Source organism: Trichosurus vulpecula, chromosome 3, assembly GCF_011100635.1.
Source record: "Trichosurus vulpecula isolate mTriVul1 chromosome 3, mTriVul1.pri, whole genome shotgun sequence".
Lineage (NCBI taxonomy): Eukaryota > Metazoa > Chordata > Mammalia > Diprotodontia > Phalangeridae > Trichosurus > Trichosurus vulpecula.
In genome coordinates this window covers 159,171,287-159,187,909 of record NC_050575.1, presented here as the reverse complement: position 1 = coordinate 159,187,909, position 16,623 = coordinate 159,171,287, and the positions used below count along the sequence as shown (strand labels likewise).

General features: G+C 45.8%; 1 protein-coding gene across 1 annotated transcript in view; it reads left to right on the top strand.

Moving 5' to 3' along the window:
- Positions 1–12,846, top strand: part of COL27A1 (collagen type XXVII alpha 1 chain) — a 234,115-nt gene extending 221,269 nt beyond the window's left edge. Inside the window, exons 54-61 of the mRNA XM_036749857.1 lie at positions 61–78; positions 894–929; positions 1,221–1,247; positions 3,149–3,214; positions 7,240–7,408; positions 8,432–8,541; positions 11,107–11,325; positions 11,987–12,846. Of these exons, the coding sequence (XP_036605752.1) occupies positions 61–78; positions 894–929; positions 1,221–1,247; positions 3,149–3,214; positions 7,240–7,408; positions 8,432–8,541; positions 11,107–11,325; positions 11,987–12,133 (792 nt within the window). The 3' untranslated portion in view covers positions 12,134–12,846. The remainder of the gene's footprint in view (positions 1–60; positions 79–893; positions 930–1,220; positions 1,248–3,148; positions 3,215–7,239; positions 7,409–8,431; positions 8,542–11,106; positions 11,326–11,986) is intronic.
- The last annotated feature ends 3,777 nt before the right edge of the window (positions 12,847–16,623 follow it).

Sequence of the window (16,623 nt, the reverse complement as noted above, 5' to 3'; positions counted from 1 at the left end):
AGCAGCCTGGGTGCTGGGCTCTGCCCCTTTAACCAACTCTTTCTGTTTTATTTCTTCTAGGGATTGCAAGGCCCAAGGGTGAGTGGGGAGTAAGGAGTAGGGGAGAGAATGGGAGGAGGAGGGAAAGAGAGAGGAAGACCCAAGGAAAGCTTGATGACATGTGATCAGAACCAGAGGAATGAGGACGTACAGATGGACCAGGAGATGTGTTAGAGATAATAGAATGTGCTGTTAAATCCATCCAGCCATCCCACGTCTGATTCACTGTTCACATAGTAGCCTTTACCCCTCTAGGCATCTCCAAATCCAATCTTGTCACTAGTAGGACTATTCAGACCAGTGAAACTTCAGAGTCAGGCTGCCTTATAGAAACCACTTCCCAATTCCCTCCACCTACTCTACCACCAACACCTTAGTCAGAATTCCATCCCCGCCCCAGGTCAGACCAGAGATAGCCCAGGACCAGGAGGGCCTGAAGTAGACATACGCATATACAGGACCTTGGGGCAGTAGGGTATGGTGGACAGACAGAGTGTTGAAACTGTAGTCAAGAAGTCTTGGGGTGGAATCCTACCTTATTATCCATATGACACTGGGCAAGTGCCTTAAATTCTCTGAGCCTCATGTCTTCAGTGAGAGGGCCAAGCCTCGATGACCTCTAAGATGACTTTCAGCTCTAAATCTCTGATCCTGTGACCTACTTCTGTCTGAATTCCATCCCCAGCCAGGACTAGACCGGGGGCTCAGGAAGAACTTGGCCCTTCACCCTGCTCTTTCCTCTTCCATGCAGCTCCACAGGGTGGGCAGTGGGGAAATGGGGAAGAGAGTTAGGAGGAACTAAAGCTTTGCTTTTGATGACAAAGACCACTGACTCCACACTCATCTCTCTCTAGGGTCCTCCTGGCCCCCGAGGACGTCCTGGCCCACCGGTAGGTATATCAGCACTTCTCAGTGGGCCTTGGGGTGGGGAAGAGGAGGAGAGCAGGACCGCTGTGAGTGCCTTGTCCTGGGATCAGATCCAGGATAAATAGGGGCTTCCCTTAAGTTTAATTAAGCTCTCCTTCCTCCTTTCCTTCCTCACCATTACACCTGCACAGGCCCTGCTGGCCACTCTCTGACCTCTCCATTTCCACCTTCCCTTCCCCACTAAGGAAAGGAGGAGCTAGTGTGGATCAAGCACAGGAAATCATGGGTAACACCCCATTTTCTTTCTTTTTCAGGGCCCTCCTGGGATCCCCATCTCATTTGTAAGTTGGATTTTTTTTCTAATCTCACTTGGAAGGAGTTTGGCATAGTAGAAAGAGCACTGAATTTAGGGTCAGAAGACCTCAGTTTGACTGCCAGTTCTGCTATTTGTCATCTAGGTCACCATCAGCTTCTCCATCTGTCAAATGAGTGTAGTTACCTGCAAGGTCCCTTTGGCTCCAAATCCTGTGATCCCATCAGCCTGAAGGTTAAAGGTTCCCCTTGTTAAGAAACTGGGGTGCCTTTCAATGTGAACTGACAGGCTTCTACAGACCGAATGAGCATGGCTCCTGATACACCATCCCTGATGACACCCTTTCTCTCTTTTCAGCCAAAGAAGCCCTAGCCTCCCTAGACTTAGACTCTGGTGGTGTTGTGGAAGGAGACTGTGCTTGTAATGGCTGGGGTCGAATGTCACGTCTCTAGAAACCTCAGTTTCTCTCTTTGTAAAATGAGAATGAGAATATCTATAGTGAAGAGGTGTTGTGATAGCCTGATTATATAATGCATGCAATGTGCCTTAACAAGCTTTATGAATGAAAGGAAGTTATCAGTATTATTACCAGTCAGGTGTGTGCTATTTTAACCACCTGAGAACAACATCACAGTGGCTGCAGTAATCTCTGAATGAGAGAGGGAGGGAATAAACATTTATCAAGCACCCACTGTGTGCCAGGCATTGTGCTAAGTTTAAGCACTTTACGAATGTTACCTTATTGGATTCTCACAGTGCTGTGCTTTTATTAATCCTATTTTACAGTCAGGGAAACTGAGTCATATAAGTCCGTGATTTTCCCAGAGTCACACAGCCAGTAAGAGTCTGAGGCTGGATTTGAATTCGTCTTCCTGATTCCAGGCCCAAAGCTCTCATGTACTGTACCACCTAGCTAGTGAACCATTAAGAATAAGAATAATGATGATAATGATGATGTTGTCTCAGGACCATTTCTCTCTGAACGCCCTTGAAAAAAATGAGGAGGAGATAATAACAGTTAACAATGAAATTAAAGTCATTTGGAACTGGGATGGGGTCCCTATGATCTTTGTCATCATTTGTACCACTGAATTTATTTAAAGGATACCTTCAGTGAAAGATAAGTTTACGTCCTAATACTTTTACTCAACAGTGGGTACAAGCACCACACTCATATTCAGGGAGACTGGGTTCAAATCTAGCCTCAGACACTTACTAGCTGTGTGACCTTGGACAAGTCATTTAGCTTCAGGCTGCCTTATTTCCTCAACTGTAAGATGGCAATGATAGAGCTGTTGTAAGGATCGATGTGATCATATAGAGAAAGTGTTTTGCAAACCACAAAGCACTAGCTAAATGCTCACTATGGTTATTATTTCAGTGAGGATTTTTATGATTATTATTGCCGAAGACAGTTATTTTATCTGCTTGTGTAATAGCCCACAGAACATTAAATATAAAAGAATAATAGCAGGGTAGTAACTCATCCCAGAGCTGTTTCTACCCAGTCTCTGTTGAGCAAAGTGACAAGGATTTTACAAGAATGATAATAATATCAACAACTCACATTCAATTCTCACAACTCACGTAAAATTCTTTAAAGTTTGCAAAGGGATTTAAATAATTTCATTTAATTTCAGTTAATTAGCTTGCTTTGATCCCAAGAAAAATGAGGCTCGTTTAGAACCCACTGTGGGACCCCTTCGCCCCACTATCCTGAACATTTAACAAAACTTAAGGCCTAAAAGCATTTCCCAGAGACCAAAGCTATCTTAAGAGCCAGGAAAGAAGGAGAGCTTTGGGATTAGGGATCTTCATCCTCGTGCAGAGGAAAAGAGAGAGACACAGCAAGGGAAGCTGGGCCAGCTTTATTCCAGCCTCTGGCTCAGGTGAGCTGGGGAACTGAGGGCATCTCTCACTCTTCCGCAGCAGCAAGATGACCTTGGCACAGCTTTTCAGACGTGGATGGACTCCAACAGCGCACTTAGAACAGAGGTAGGGTTGGCATAAGCCATGTTGAGTGCACAGCCCCCTGCAGCTGCCTGTTTTCCATACTTGGATTCCAAAATCCATGGGCTACCTGGTCCCCTCTGCCTTATGACCTCCTCCAGGTGAAATAATCCTGGCTTCCCTCCATAGGTTTTGGCAAACATGCTAGGAAAGAAAGTGAGGCAACGTTGTTGTGCAGTAGTTTTGTGACCCCATTTGAGGTTTTCTTGGCAGACACTTCTCCAGCTCGTTTTATAGATGAGGAAACTGAGGCAAGCAGGGTTAAGTGACTTGCCCAGGGTCACACAGCTTGTAAGAGTCTGAAGCCGGATTTGAACTCAGGAAGAGTCTTCCTGACTGTAGGCCTAGCACTCTACGCACTATGGCAGTGCCCCCATGGCAGCATGGCATGTGGGCAACATGCAGTAGTTGCAAGTATAAGTACCCTGGAAGTTAGGAGACATGAATTTTAGTCCTACATGTGCTACTCCATCACCACATGACTTTAGGCAAATTTCTTTCCTTTCAGGGTCTCAGTTTCCCTTTCTTTCAAAAGAGTCCATCACCGTTTCCCAGACTATGTTGTGCGGGACCCTCATATTCTCTTCACAGTGACTAGACCTTCCATACTAGGGATATTTTTTGGTCCAAAATATTAAATGTAAAATTATATATCAAAATATTTTTATTTGCAGAATATTTAGGGAGAATAAAATCAGTTTATATATATATATGTATATATATATATATATATATATACATATATAATTTGCGTTTTTCATTTATTTATTTAATAATTTAATTTATTGCATCTCTAAATTTGCTTCTTTTGTTCTGAGGATATGCCATGCCCCTATGGGTCCCATCTCAACCCACCTTTATGGGTTCCATTAGCATAATTTCAACCTCAGTATATTCTGTGGCCAAGTGACTTTGGGAAATGTGATGCTGGCTGATCTTTCAGGCCCCTCCCAGTGGAACAGCTTGCCTACTCCTTCCTTCCCCTTCTCTGGGAGGTATCTTGGGAGTGTGCTAGCTTGGTAGTCAGGAGATTTGGGTTTTTAGGAGATTGGCAGTCTTTGCCACCCCCTTTTTACCAGCCAAATACCTCTGGTCTCTTTCTACCCCTCCCTGCTCCCACCTTCGCCCCCAGCTCCTTGTAGCTGAATATCAGTTAATTCAGAATCCAGACCAGCATTTGGCAGGAGTATGCATGGAATGACTTTGAATCCAGAACAGATCCTCACGGACCCCTCAGGCCATCTGCCCTAGGGTTGGCTGCCTTCTCCCAGAGTCCACTGACCGCTGGAGGGGTAGAGGGGAGGGCATGTGTGCTTCTGTGTCTAGTCCTTTCATTTCTTGGGAAAGTATGATCTGGCTTCTAGCTGATACAGTGCTAGTGTGGCCGAGCCATCAGCCCGAGGAATGCTGAGCAACATCTGGATCCAGACAGTTTTTAAGAACCTGCTTTGGGTAACTTTAGGCAAGTCAATTCCCTGGGTTTACGGCATCATCTATCTAATGGGGATATGAGTCTCTTCTGCCCTATCTGCCTCAGAAGATTTTTAAGGTTCAAATGAGATCGTGGGTTTGGAAGCTCTTTGGAAAGTATAAAATGCTGTAAGGTCAGAACACTGTATAATGATTATTGCTTACAAAGGATTTGGCCCATAGAAGGAAGGAAATGAGCATTTATTAAGTGCCTACTTTTACAAATATCCCATTTGATCCTTACAGCAATCCTAGGAGCTAGGTTCTATTATTCCTGTTTTACAGTTGAGAGAACTGAGGCAGACTGAGGTAAAATGACTTGTCCAGGGTCATACAGCTAATAAGTGACTATGGCCAGATTTGAACTCAGGTCTTTCTGACTCCAGGCCCGGGGCTCTAGCCACTGTGCCACCTGGCTGCCCGAGGGATCCCTAGCCTACCCTCCATATCCGGTGGGTCTCTGTAGTAATGGTTGGAGGAAGGAGAGACAGGTGCCCCTCTTGAACAAAAGCAATAGAAGCTTGATGTCTAAAGTGAAGGAAGTTACTGTCTCACTGTATATTGTCCTTCCTTCTACAGCTCAGTTTGTACAAATAAGGAAACTGAGGCAAACAGGGTTAAGTGACTTGCCCAGGGTCACACAGCTAGTAAGTGTCTGAGGCCGGATTCGAACTCAGGTTTTCCTGTCTCTAGGCCCAGGACTTTATCCACTGTACCACCTGACTCCCTCATTAAAAAGCAGGCTTTGATGAATTTAGCCCATCTTCATTCCAATTGTCCATGACTAAGTGCCATACCAATACTCTAAATCATTCATGTCACAGAGCCTAGTCAGCTCCTGAGGGCCCGTGGCTTGGGCAGAGCAAGTATTGCCAAAGACATTGTTCATGTCTTTTGATCATTTGTCTGTTGAGAAATGGCTTTTAGTCTAATTTATGTATGTTAATTCCTAATATATCTTGATTATCAGAGCCTTGCCAGAAATACCAGATACAAAGATTTGTTTTCCAAATTGACAGCTTTCTTTCTTATCCTAGCTGCATTGATTTAGTTCGTGCAAAAACTTTTCCATTTTATGCAATCAAAACTATTGATTTTTTTCTTTTGTGATTGCCTCTGTTCCCATTTGATGAAGAACTCTCCCCTCAACCATATCCGGTCCTTATTCTCTGCTGATATTATTTTTTTATGCCATGACCCTTAATATTCAGGTCATGTATCTATTTTGAGTTTATTGTGGTGTGTGATGTAAGATGTTGGATGAAACCTAATTTCTGCTTTCCAGTTTTCCTAGCAGTTCTTGTCAAATAGTTCTTCACTAAGTAATTTACACTCTTGGGTTTATTGAACTGGGTTATTGAGTTCAGTTGTTTCGGATTCTTCCTTTCTAGTCTGTGCTGCTGATTTGCTTTTCTATTTTTTTTAACCAGGACCAAATAGTTTTGATGATTATGACTTTATAGGATAAGTTGAGGTCTGTTACGGTTATTCCCTCTTCATTACTTACTTTCTTGCGTTATTTCTCTTGAGTTTCTAGACCTTTAGTTGCTCCAAATGAATTTCGTTATTATTTTGTCTAGCTCTATAAAGTACCCCCTCTTCTACGGTTTTTTCAAAGATCACCAACAACAGCTCAATAATCACATTTCCCAATTCGTTCAGCATCTTGGGGTGAAATTGATGTGGGCCCAGTGATATGAACTCACCAGGGGAAGAAGGGAACTCTCGTACCACATCCTCACTTAGGTTTAAGCTCTATATTGATCATACTTGCTGTTTCTTTTCTAGTTTCAAAGATCATTCTCCTTGCTGGAGAAAATAGAAACAAAACAAGTTTTTCTTTCTGTCATTTGTTGACACCACCTTATTGTTATCACTGCCCCAGGACTGTGTGAAGTTCTGGGCACCACATCCTAGAAGGGACGTTGATGAGCTGTGGTGCTTCCAGAGGACCAAGATGGGGAGGGCGCTGGCACCCAAGGCTTAGAAAGGTCCTTAGAATGAACTAGGATAAGTTTCATCTGAAGGAGGGAAGACTTCAGGGGGAATATAATCTCTGCCTTCGAATATTTAAAGGGCTGTCCTGTGGAAGAGTGTTATGCTCGGCCGCACAGGGCAGAGCTAGGAGCAGTGGGCCAATGGATGGCAGATTTTAGCTCAACACAGAGAATTCTCTAACCATTCAGACTGCCCAACAGTGGAATGAATTGCCTCTGGGGCCACTGAGTTCCTTGTTGCTTAAATGCAAAAGCAGACCACCTACTGGTCTGAGATCTTGGGGAGGAGGTCCATATAATAATTTTTTTTTGTTGTTGGCACTGACTTTATTTAATTCTCAAAGGTGGCATAGCATAGTGAATAGAGCAGCAACCTTGGAGTCAGAAGATCTGGGTTCAAGTCCTCTGTCTGAAATATATTGTCTGTGTGACAAGGGACAAGGCCCCTAATCTCTCTGTTCTTCAGGCAGCTCTTTAGGATTCTAGGTTACAAATGTATTCCCAAGCTGCCGTGCATGCTTCAGTATTCTTCTCTTGCTGCAGGGCTACTCCCATTCAGACCTCCTGGTGTTGGACCAGGGTGGGGAGATCTTTAAGACCTTACACTACCTCAGCAGCCTCATCCAGAGCATCAAGAAACCTCTGGGAACCAAGGACACCCCAGCCCGGATCTGTCGGGACCTCATGAACTGTGAGCAGAAGATGGCCGACGGTAAGGGGCAGGGGTCTGTGCGCAACATGCAGCCTTTGCTCTCTTCCCCAACTCCTTGCCTGCAGCCAGTGAGATCTACTGGAGGGCCTGCTGCTGGAGAACACCTCACAGACCTGAGACTTGGCTGGGAAAGCCCCACCTTGGGAACATCTCTCCCTGTCTTTTCCTTGTTCTTTTTTTTCCTCCTCCTCCTCTGCCTCTTCCTCCTCTTCCTCTTCCTCTTCCTCCTTCTTCTTCTTTGCCTTCTCCTTCTCCTTCTCCTCTGCCTCCTCCTTCTCTTCCTCCTCCTCTTCTTCCTCCTCCTCCTTCTCCTCCTTCTCCTTTCCATAGTCTTCCCTCTCCAGTCTTTGCTTTTTCTTTATTTCTTTTCTTTATCCCTTTTTCTGCTTTCTCCCTCTGTCTTTGGTTGTCTCCCCTGCCCTTGCCTTCCTCTCTTTCCTTTGACCTCCTTCTCCTGCTCTCCTCAGCTCTCCCCTTCCCTCATTCCCTCTTCTTCCTCCTCCTTTCCTTTTCTGTTCCTGTTATCTTTCCCTTCTCTCTTTTCCCTTCCTCCATACCCCTGGCCATTGGTGTTCAGAGGCGCCAGTGACTCCTTCAAGTTTATTCCTATCTGAACTTTTATCCTACACTTGGATCAAGGATCCCCAGTGTATCTCACAATGGAAATCCATGCTTTGACATCACCCAATCAACTGTCCTGCCTTCCTCTGGCTTCTGGAAGATCGGAGCCACACTCTGCTTAAGATCTATTTTTGTCATTTTCAGAGGCTAGACCTACAGATGTTTCCAGAAGGAACAAAATGATAACCTTATGCCTCTGGCAACAGCTGGCCCCTTTCTTTGACCTAGCCCAGATATCTGAGATTTCCTTACCTAACCCTACATACCAGCCACACCAATCTTAGGAGCTTCCCTTCCTTTGACTAAGGGAAGGAGAGAATCAAGGAGTTGAGGCTTCCAAAGTTCCCTCTGAGTCTTTGTACCCTTCCCCACGCTTACCCTGGATGCCATCACATCCCATAGGTACATACTGGATCGACCCAAACCTTGGCTGTTCTTCAGACACCATTGAAGTCACCTGTAATTTTACCAAAGGTGGACAGACATGTCTCCGGCCCATTACTGCTTCAAAGGTATGAACAGAGTGGCAGTGATGATCCCCTCCTTCTCAGGATAGCCTGACCCAGCACTAAGACCATGTCCCCACCAGAATGGGCTCCCTTTGCCATGTAGCTTCCTTCCCTGCCTCTGGACCATAGTGAGTCAGCTTGGCCTTCCACAAGCCTGGAGGTCAGGAGTCATAGGACCATCAAGTTTAGAGCTAAAAGAAGCATAGTGGGCATCTAGTCCAGCCCTCTTATTTTGCAGAGAAGAAACTGAGCCAGGAGAGATGAAGTAATTTGTTTAAGATCACAAAGGTAGGAAGTTGCAGAGCTGGGATTTGAACTCAGGTCTTATCCAGTGTACTGTTCCCTGTGCCATGGCTATGAGAGTCCTTCATTCTAGTCTTGGCTCCATTAGTAACTGGCTATCATGAATTGGGAAAATCATTTGCCCTCCTGGCCCATTGGCCTCCTCTCTTCTTCCCAAGACAAGGGGCACACCATGGGTACCCTTTAACTATCAAGTGAAGGAGAGAATTCCTGAGGGAAAGTCCCCCTTGAACCCCAGAGTGGCTATAACAAATTACTTGTGCTCCTTGTACCTCAGATTAGGTCTTTCAGAAAGGAGGAGATCCATAGCTCTCAGATTCTTTGGGTTCCTTGCAGAAAGATGTTAGAAACTGGAGAAAGTGATTTGTTTCTCAGAAATATATCCAGGTTACTAAGTTTGGGCATAGTACTTCTGTACCTTCACTCAAGGTGCCTGAAAGGAAGAAGGTAGGGACTGGATTCAGTAGCCCCAAAGGATGATGGGCCCCAGTCACCACAACTGCCCAGGAACCATGACCTGGACAGGCTGCAGAAGATCAAGCAGAGGAAGTTGGCTTTCTCCTTATTACTACCTAGAACTAAGAATCTTCCCAGCTCTGGCCTCTGAAACCTTCCCACCTGCCCTGTCTTCTGCTCCCTAGGGAACCTCATAGTAACCACAGATCCCACCCTAGTAAGGGCCACTGTTAAAGGCCCATTTTTAAAAATCTGGCCTTTTCCACCTCTTGGGTCCACCCCTGAGGATCCCCCTCCCCACAAAAGGGACTGTCCTCACAGCCTCACTCCTACACCACTCAGGAGTGGCAAGTACCATTCCTGAATCCTTCACTACTATTGAAAGCCACTAGTGGTGTTGTGGATGAAATGTTCAACTTGGAGTCAGGAAGACCTGAGTTTGAATACTGCCTCAGGAACTTAATAGCTGTATCATTACCTTGGGCATCACTTACCTCTTTCAACCTCAGTTTCTTCATCTGTAAAATGGGGATGAGTAAAGCTCCTTCATAGTGTTTGAAGATCAAAGGAGAAAACATATGTAAAAACCTTTGCAAGCCTCAAAGCACTGAAGAAATGCTAGCCATAATAATTTAATAATTATTATTATCATTAAAACTGTCACTGAGGGGAGGGGATGGATGGGGGGAGTGACTCACTCCAAATCACAGTTCCTTTCTGATTTCCTGCCGGCTCCCTTCTGCGTGCTCTAGTGTGACCTGTACTCGCCAGATCTCGGATGCTGTTGGGTGTAGCCCCTTACCATCCATTGTCCTGGGCCAGAGTCCAATTGTAGACCTCCTCTGGTGCTACCAGTCCTCACAGCACTCTCAGTATGTCAGGTGGCACATGCAGGTTTAGGTGAAAACTCATAGAGTTTTTCAGAGAAAGCCTTGGGTTCCCTGAACTGGGATCTTTCTGCACAGAGAAGGGAGTAGGAAGGGCAGGCAGACAAGTTATGTGGCTAAGTCCTTGTCACGGACAGGGAGGGGTGTAAGTCCTTTTTGGGTGGGTCCAAGAAAAAGGGGATCCATTTGGTAAATGGAACATTAGCAGGGACCCTTACTGGGATCAGAGTATTGTGAGGGGCACTGGGAAGCAACAGATGGAGGGACTGAAGGGGAGGTTCTCTATACCTTAGAGATCACCTGACCCCATTCCCTCATTTTACAGATGAAAAAGCTCAGAGAGATTCAGTAATTTGCCCAGGGTCACCCAGTGAGTTTGTATCATAATGGGGACTAGAGGCTGGGTTTTTGTGTTCCCAGATCAGAGTTCTCTCCACTCTGCCTCATGTCTCTGGTGCTGTAAGAGAGGGCTTTGTCATCAATTTTATAACAGAACAGTCAATTATTGCCCCACTTTACTGATTGGATATTGTGAGTTCTGTGGAACCCCAGTGACTGAACCCAGTATCACAAAGAGTGTGCCTCCTGAGCCTTGAACTCTGAGCCCCTGGGTTTTTATTCTTCTGCTTTCCCTGGGCTGGTGTGGGAAGTAATGTGACCACCGAGACCCTACTTAAGAAAAGAGTGGAGCCCTCCAGGACACGTGATAGATGTTTGTTCAATTGGGAGTCTGTGCGGCACATTGGAAAACAAAATGAATGTGAAGTCGACCCTCATTCCCATCCAGTGCTCATTACTCTCCTGGCCCTGTTGTCCCCCTGTTCCCATCCAGTGCTCATTACTCTCCTGGCCCTGTTGTCCCTCTGTTCCCTTCCAGTGCTCATTACTCTCCTGGCCCTGTTGTCCCCCTGTTCCCTTCCAGGTGGACTTTGCCATTGGCCGGGTCCAGATGAATTTCCTTCACCTGCTGAGCTCTGAGGTGATCCAGCACATCACCATCCACTGCCTCAACATGTCCGTATGGCAGGAAGGGACAGGCCAGGTGTCCCCCAAACAAGCTGTGCGCTTCCGAGCCTGGAATGGGCAGATCTTTGAAGCCGGGGGCCAGTTTGAGCCAGAGGTGTCCTCAGATGATTGCAAGGTAAGGAACTAGCCCCTCTGAGCCTTATATATTGATATTTGGTCATTTTCAGTCATGTCTAACTCTTCATGACCCCATTTGGGGTTTTCTCGGCAAAGTACTAGAGTGGTTTGCTATTTCTTTCTCCAACTCATTTTACAGATGAAGAACTGAGGCAAAGGGGGTTAAGTGACTTGCCCAGGGTCACGCAACTAGTACGTGTCTGAAGCTGGGTTTGAACTCAGGAAGATGATTCCCGATTCCAGGCCTGGCGGTCTATCCATTCTAGCTGCCCATAAGCCTTATACATAGTCTAGTATAGGGGTGGGGAATGCAACCTTCTTTTCAGGAAAGAGTGGGAAAGCTATGAGCTCCATTCATTTTATCCACTAATTGGGATATTCCTCCTAAGGGGAGGGTTGGGCTGGTGGAAGACGCTGTGAATCCAGCCGATTCTTGATAATTATTTGCGAAGCTAACTGAAGGAGTCTTCATTTCTCCCTCTTTTGCTGACACCACTCTGGACATCTTTGCTTGTTCCCTGCCCCCAAGCATTCTTGCTTCCCTCCAGACCTGTCCTTAAAAATTTAGGAAGGTGTATAGGTTATTCTCATCCCTGGAGTCTCACTAATGACTTTTTATTATCCAGAACCTGATTAGCCCTTTTCTTCCTGGTCCCCAGGTTCAAGATGGGCGCTGGCACCAGACACTGTTCACTTTCCGGACACAAGACCCCCATCAGCTGCCCATAGTCAGTGTCTACAACCTCCCACCAGCTACCCCTGGGAAGCAATACCGCCTGGAAGTTGGACCTGCATGTTTCCTCTGAACTATGACCTCTATGCCACTCCATGTCATTCCAGGCCTCTGTGGATCCAGGACATGGGGAGGATGAACATGGAGGAGGGAGTGTCCAACCCTCTTCTGCAGAGGCAGCTGGGCCAGGGGAAGGAAGAGGAGAATGGTGCCCATACCCTCTCCATCTCCAAAGTGGTCTGAGTGCCCACTGTTACACACTCCACCCCTGGGGAAGGCCCACGGACCCTAGGACAGGCCATGCTTGTCATCTGCAGGGTGGAGACGTGTGTGGGGCATCAGGGGAAGGGATGGCCCTGGGATAGGCTGTCCTGGGGTCAGCCCTAGCCAGTAGCTATGAGGATGAAGGTGTGAGGCCCGCCCCAAGCCATCCCATCTCCATCCATCAACCAAAGAACCATCCAAAAGTGGTGGCAGCCACAACCCAACCCACATTCCCCTATTTCTCTGTTACCAAGTCTCCGTGTCTCCCAGACCCTTCCCTCCCCAGTTCTCTGCCAGGCAGGGAGAGAGGGACTGAATAATTCAGGCTCTCCAGTAGCTTTTGAGAAGGGTTGGGGTTGGGTAATCTTTCCCTTCACTCCCTGCCAGGAAGCTTTTGATGTGCAATATTAGAAAAGATGGATGAAACAGGAAAAAAAAAGTATAAATATATATTTTTTTTATTTAAACAAAGAAACTAGGAAATTATTGCTCCTTCCCCATAAGTGGCTACCTAATGTCCCACAATGGGAAGGGAGAGTTGGGGGGAAGAAAGAGAGCAGAAGGGAAAGGCGGGGAGGGGAGGGAAAGAAAGGGCACTACAAACGGTCTAGTGGAAAGATCTTAGGGGCCGGGGTGAACACGTTTGCTACCTCCCACTGTGAACTCGCTGGTGCTCAAAGATTATGTTGTATTGTATGTGATTTTTTTAAAAAAAAAGAAAACTAAGACACATGCTATTTAAGGTTCTGAAGGTGCTATTCCTTTAGTGGCAGATGCTGAAGAAACTCTCCGATGTGGAAAACTCCCACATCTGCTCCTCTCCCCAAACAGAATGACGGAGGTTGGGGAATGCCTTTTCTCCCTTTTTCTTCAGCTAGTCTGCAAAAGAAAAGAAGCCAAAAACCAAAAAAAAAATTTAAACAACCCAAAAAACCCCAAACCTACCAGCAGTAGAGATCTACCTTTTAACTTAAATATGTGGAAATATTTTAAAGGGACATGCTCTCCTCTTAGGGTGGCAGGGATGGAAGGGGCTGGGGAAGGGGCCTCAGTTGTTTAGCACCAGGGGCGGGAAGGGAGATAAGAGCTGACCCATCTCCTCCTGTGGGAAAGTAGGAGGTGCCTGCTCAGTCCAGCTCCATCCCTGGACACTGAACAGATGTTGGCAAAAGCCCTGCCGGTTAGGGGCTGGGCTTCGGAGACTGAGTGGAAATCTTGAGGGCTGTCTTTCTGCGCTGCCTGACAGATTACTCCCAGGGTGCCTGCCTCTACCTATCATCGGCACCCTTTCGAACCCCAGCGGTCCAACATCACTCTGGGAGCTTTGTCCTTTCAAGAGTTGTGTGTGTTTTATTGTGTTGTCGTGGTTTTTTTTTTAAATTGTCATTGTTAAGTTTTGTAGAAATCTTACGTCGCTAGTCTCTATGTGTAAATTTGGAATGAACAAAAAGAGGATAATTATGGTAACCATGGAAGTCTCTATAAGGGTAATATTATTATTATTGTAAGCCAAGCTGTACTATATTGGAAAAAGCTTCACTGCTTGGGTGGTTGGCATTTTTGTGTTTCAAGGTTATTTTGAATATGGGATTCTTCTGTAGAAAGGGAAGATGATATGTGAAAGTCTTTATTTGTGTATATTCTTTGGGAGAGGACACTGTCTCTCTTTGGGGTTTAAATCTGATTTTTTTAATACCTCACCCTGCCCTACTTTTGCCCCTTTCCCTCTGGTCCCTCCCAGAACCCTTGCCCTCCTCCCCTTTGCCTGGCCTAAACCCTTCCTGCACTCCTCAGCATCACCCCACCCTCTCCCTTCCTCTCCCATCCTCCCACCAGCCACAACTTTCCTGAAGCAGGTGCATTTCATCAGTTACTGTAGCCAAGTGTCCAGGGGCTGGCTCCTCCCCAACCTCTGGATCTCCTCCTCTAGTCCTGTTCATGGTCTTTTGTCTGTCCTTCCGGGTTTCGTCCATTTTTCCAGTCTGTGTTCTTTCCAGATGTTTTTGTGTTAAGACCCTATTTTGTTTTCTCCCTCCTGGACTTTCAATAAATATTTAAAGCCAAGGCAATGAAACGACATGGCTGTGGTCGACCTGCTTCTTCATCCGGGCTTTCTCTCTCACTTGTTTAGCAATCTCACATTAGGCACTTACCATGGGCCAGGCCTTGGACTGGGCACTGGAGAGATTAAGACAAAAATTCAAAGTTTCTGCCCCAAGGGGCTTATGTTCTATTACAGGTGAACTGCACAAACATGAATAAGCACATTCCCCTTTCCATAGATACAGTTCCCTTTTGCACACATATTTTTGAAATATTTGACATTTTAAAATAATCACAATCTCACTAATTCTTATGCAAACTCTCTTTTGTATATGTAAGCCTGGGGAGGACCACAAAGAAATGGTTTCCGCAGTAGGGTCATTTCCAGACACCAAAGTAGGAGGGACATTACAGCAGCTTTATTAGGAGGCACCCAGAGGACAGCAGCACATATGCAATTTGCATGGGTTGGGGTGAAGGGCTTTTATGCGTGGGGTAAACAGGCGGGGACTTTCCAGGTGTCTTCCGGCTGTCTCATGATTATCATAAAGGTACAGGTACAGGTTCAAGATGAGGGAGAAAGGACTTTAGGACACCCTCAAGTTACAGAATAAGCTATGGGGCTTTACAAAGGACTGGAAAAACAACCCTTAATATTCGTTTTAATTCTTAGGACACTGTTTCTATCCACATCAGTTACACAAATAATTAATGGCAGGCCACAATTCCAAGATCTGTCAGATTCCAAGTTCAGGGTTCTCTCAGCACCCCCTGCTGCCTCCCCTGCTTTGCCCTGTGATTGAGGTTACATGGACCAACAGGAACACAGTTCAGTAGGAGGGAATTAGGTTTAACTTCAAAAATAGTTTTGAACGTTGAGATACTTGAGGGGCTGTTGTAAAAATCTTGATTGGAAGCATCCAGTAATTAGAAAGATAATACTTAACATTTGGCAGTTGGGTGGCTTCATATTGCATACAGTGCTGGGCTTGGAGTCAGGAAGACTCATTTCCCTGAGTTCAATTATAACCCCAGACACTCATTAGTTGTGTGATCCTGGGCAAGTCACTTAACCCATTTGCCTCAGTTTCCTCATCTGTAAAATGAACTGGAGAAGAAAATGGCAAATCACACCAGTATCTTTGCCAAGAAAACCCCAGATGGGTCATGAAGAGTCAGACATGACTGAAAAACAACTGAATGCATGTAACATTTTTACACAAACTTGGACAGTTTTCCCCAGGCAAGCTTTCCCCTCCTGCCAATGAAAAAAGAAGAAAATTCTTTGTGGATATGGGGGCCTATGAGTGTGGAATGCTGCATCTACTGCAGGATTTGGTTGTCCTCATTAAGACAGCTGTCCCCTGGTTGAGGGAGCTGAGGTCCAGGAATCCCAAGACTGGAGTTCCCAGACAGGGTTGTTGAGGGAGAGTACCCCTCAAGGACCCAAGTACTGGAGAGGGTCGGGGCCATCTGGAATAAATTCATGATCTCAAGCATTCTTTAAGTAAAAGTGGCAAAGATTTATTACCCTTTACAGCAGGCAAGAACTCTTAGGGAACCTGCAACCATACAGAGGTGCAGGGAAAGTTTATATATAAAATTTGGGGGTGAAACATGTCAATTAGGTGTTTTGGGGTGGGATTAGGGAGTGGTTAAGGGGTGGTCAGTCCTTAAAGGAACATGCACTTTTTGTATCTACTGCGCAGGTATCTTACCCAGAGTTCACTGGGAAATAGCCCAAGGTGGGGGTGACCTGGAGGTGTGGTTTTCACTGTGAAATGTCACTAAGTCAACTAACGGTCAGGGCTGACTGGAAATATCCAGGTTGCTTCCATCAAATGTCTTGCTAGACAAGATGAATGTAAGGGAGTATACATTTGACTATGTCTAAGATGCATATCAGTAAGGTCAGTAAGTAGCAAATATTGTTATGGCCCAGTGCACAGCCAATTAGCACATACACACGGAATCAGACCAATAAATTCTATATGTGCAGCTGGCCGCAGTATCAAGAGTAGAGATAAGTGTTTTGCTAAGGCATGCTGCCTTTGAACTGGAGAGGAAGTGCTAGGGCCAATGTTTTGAAGCTAGTGAGAGATGTGATTTTAGAACTGGATGTGATTTTGGAACTGGGGTTTAGAAACAGGCACTGAAGCACCCCATCACCCTGGGTGGGAGAGGAGGAATAAATATATTAGAGAAAGAAAGAAAAGATCAAAGAAAAGAGAGGATCCTTCTAAAACTAGAGTGGAA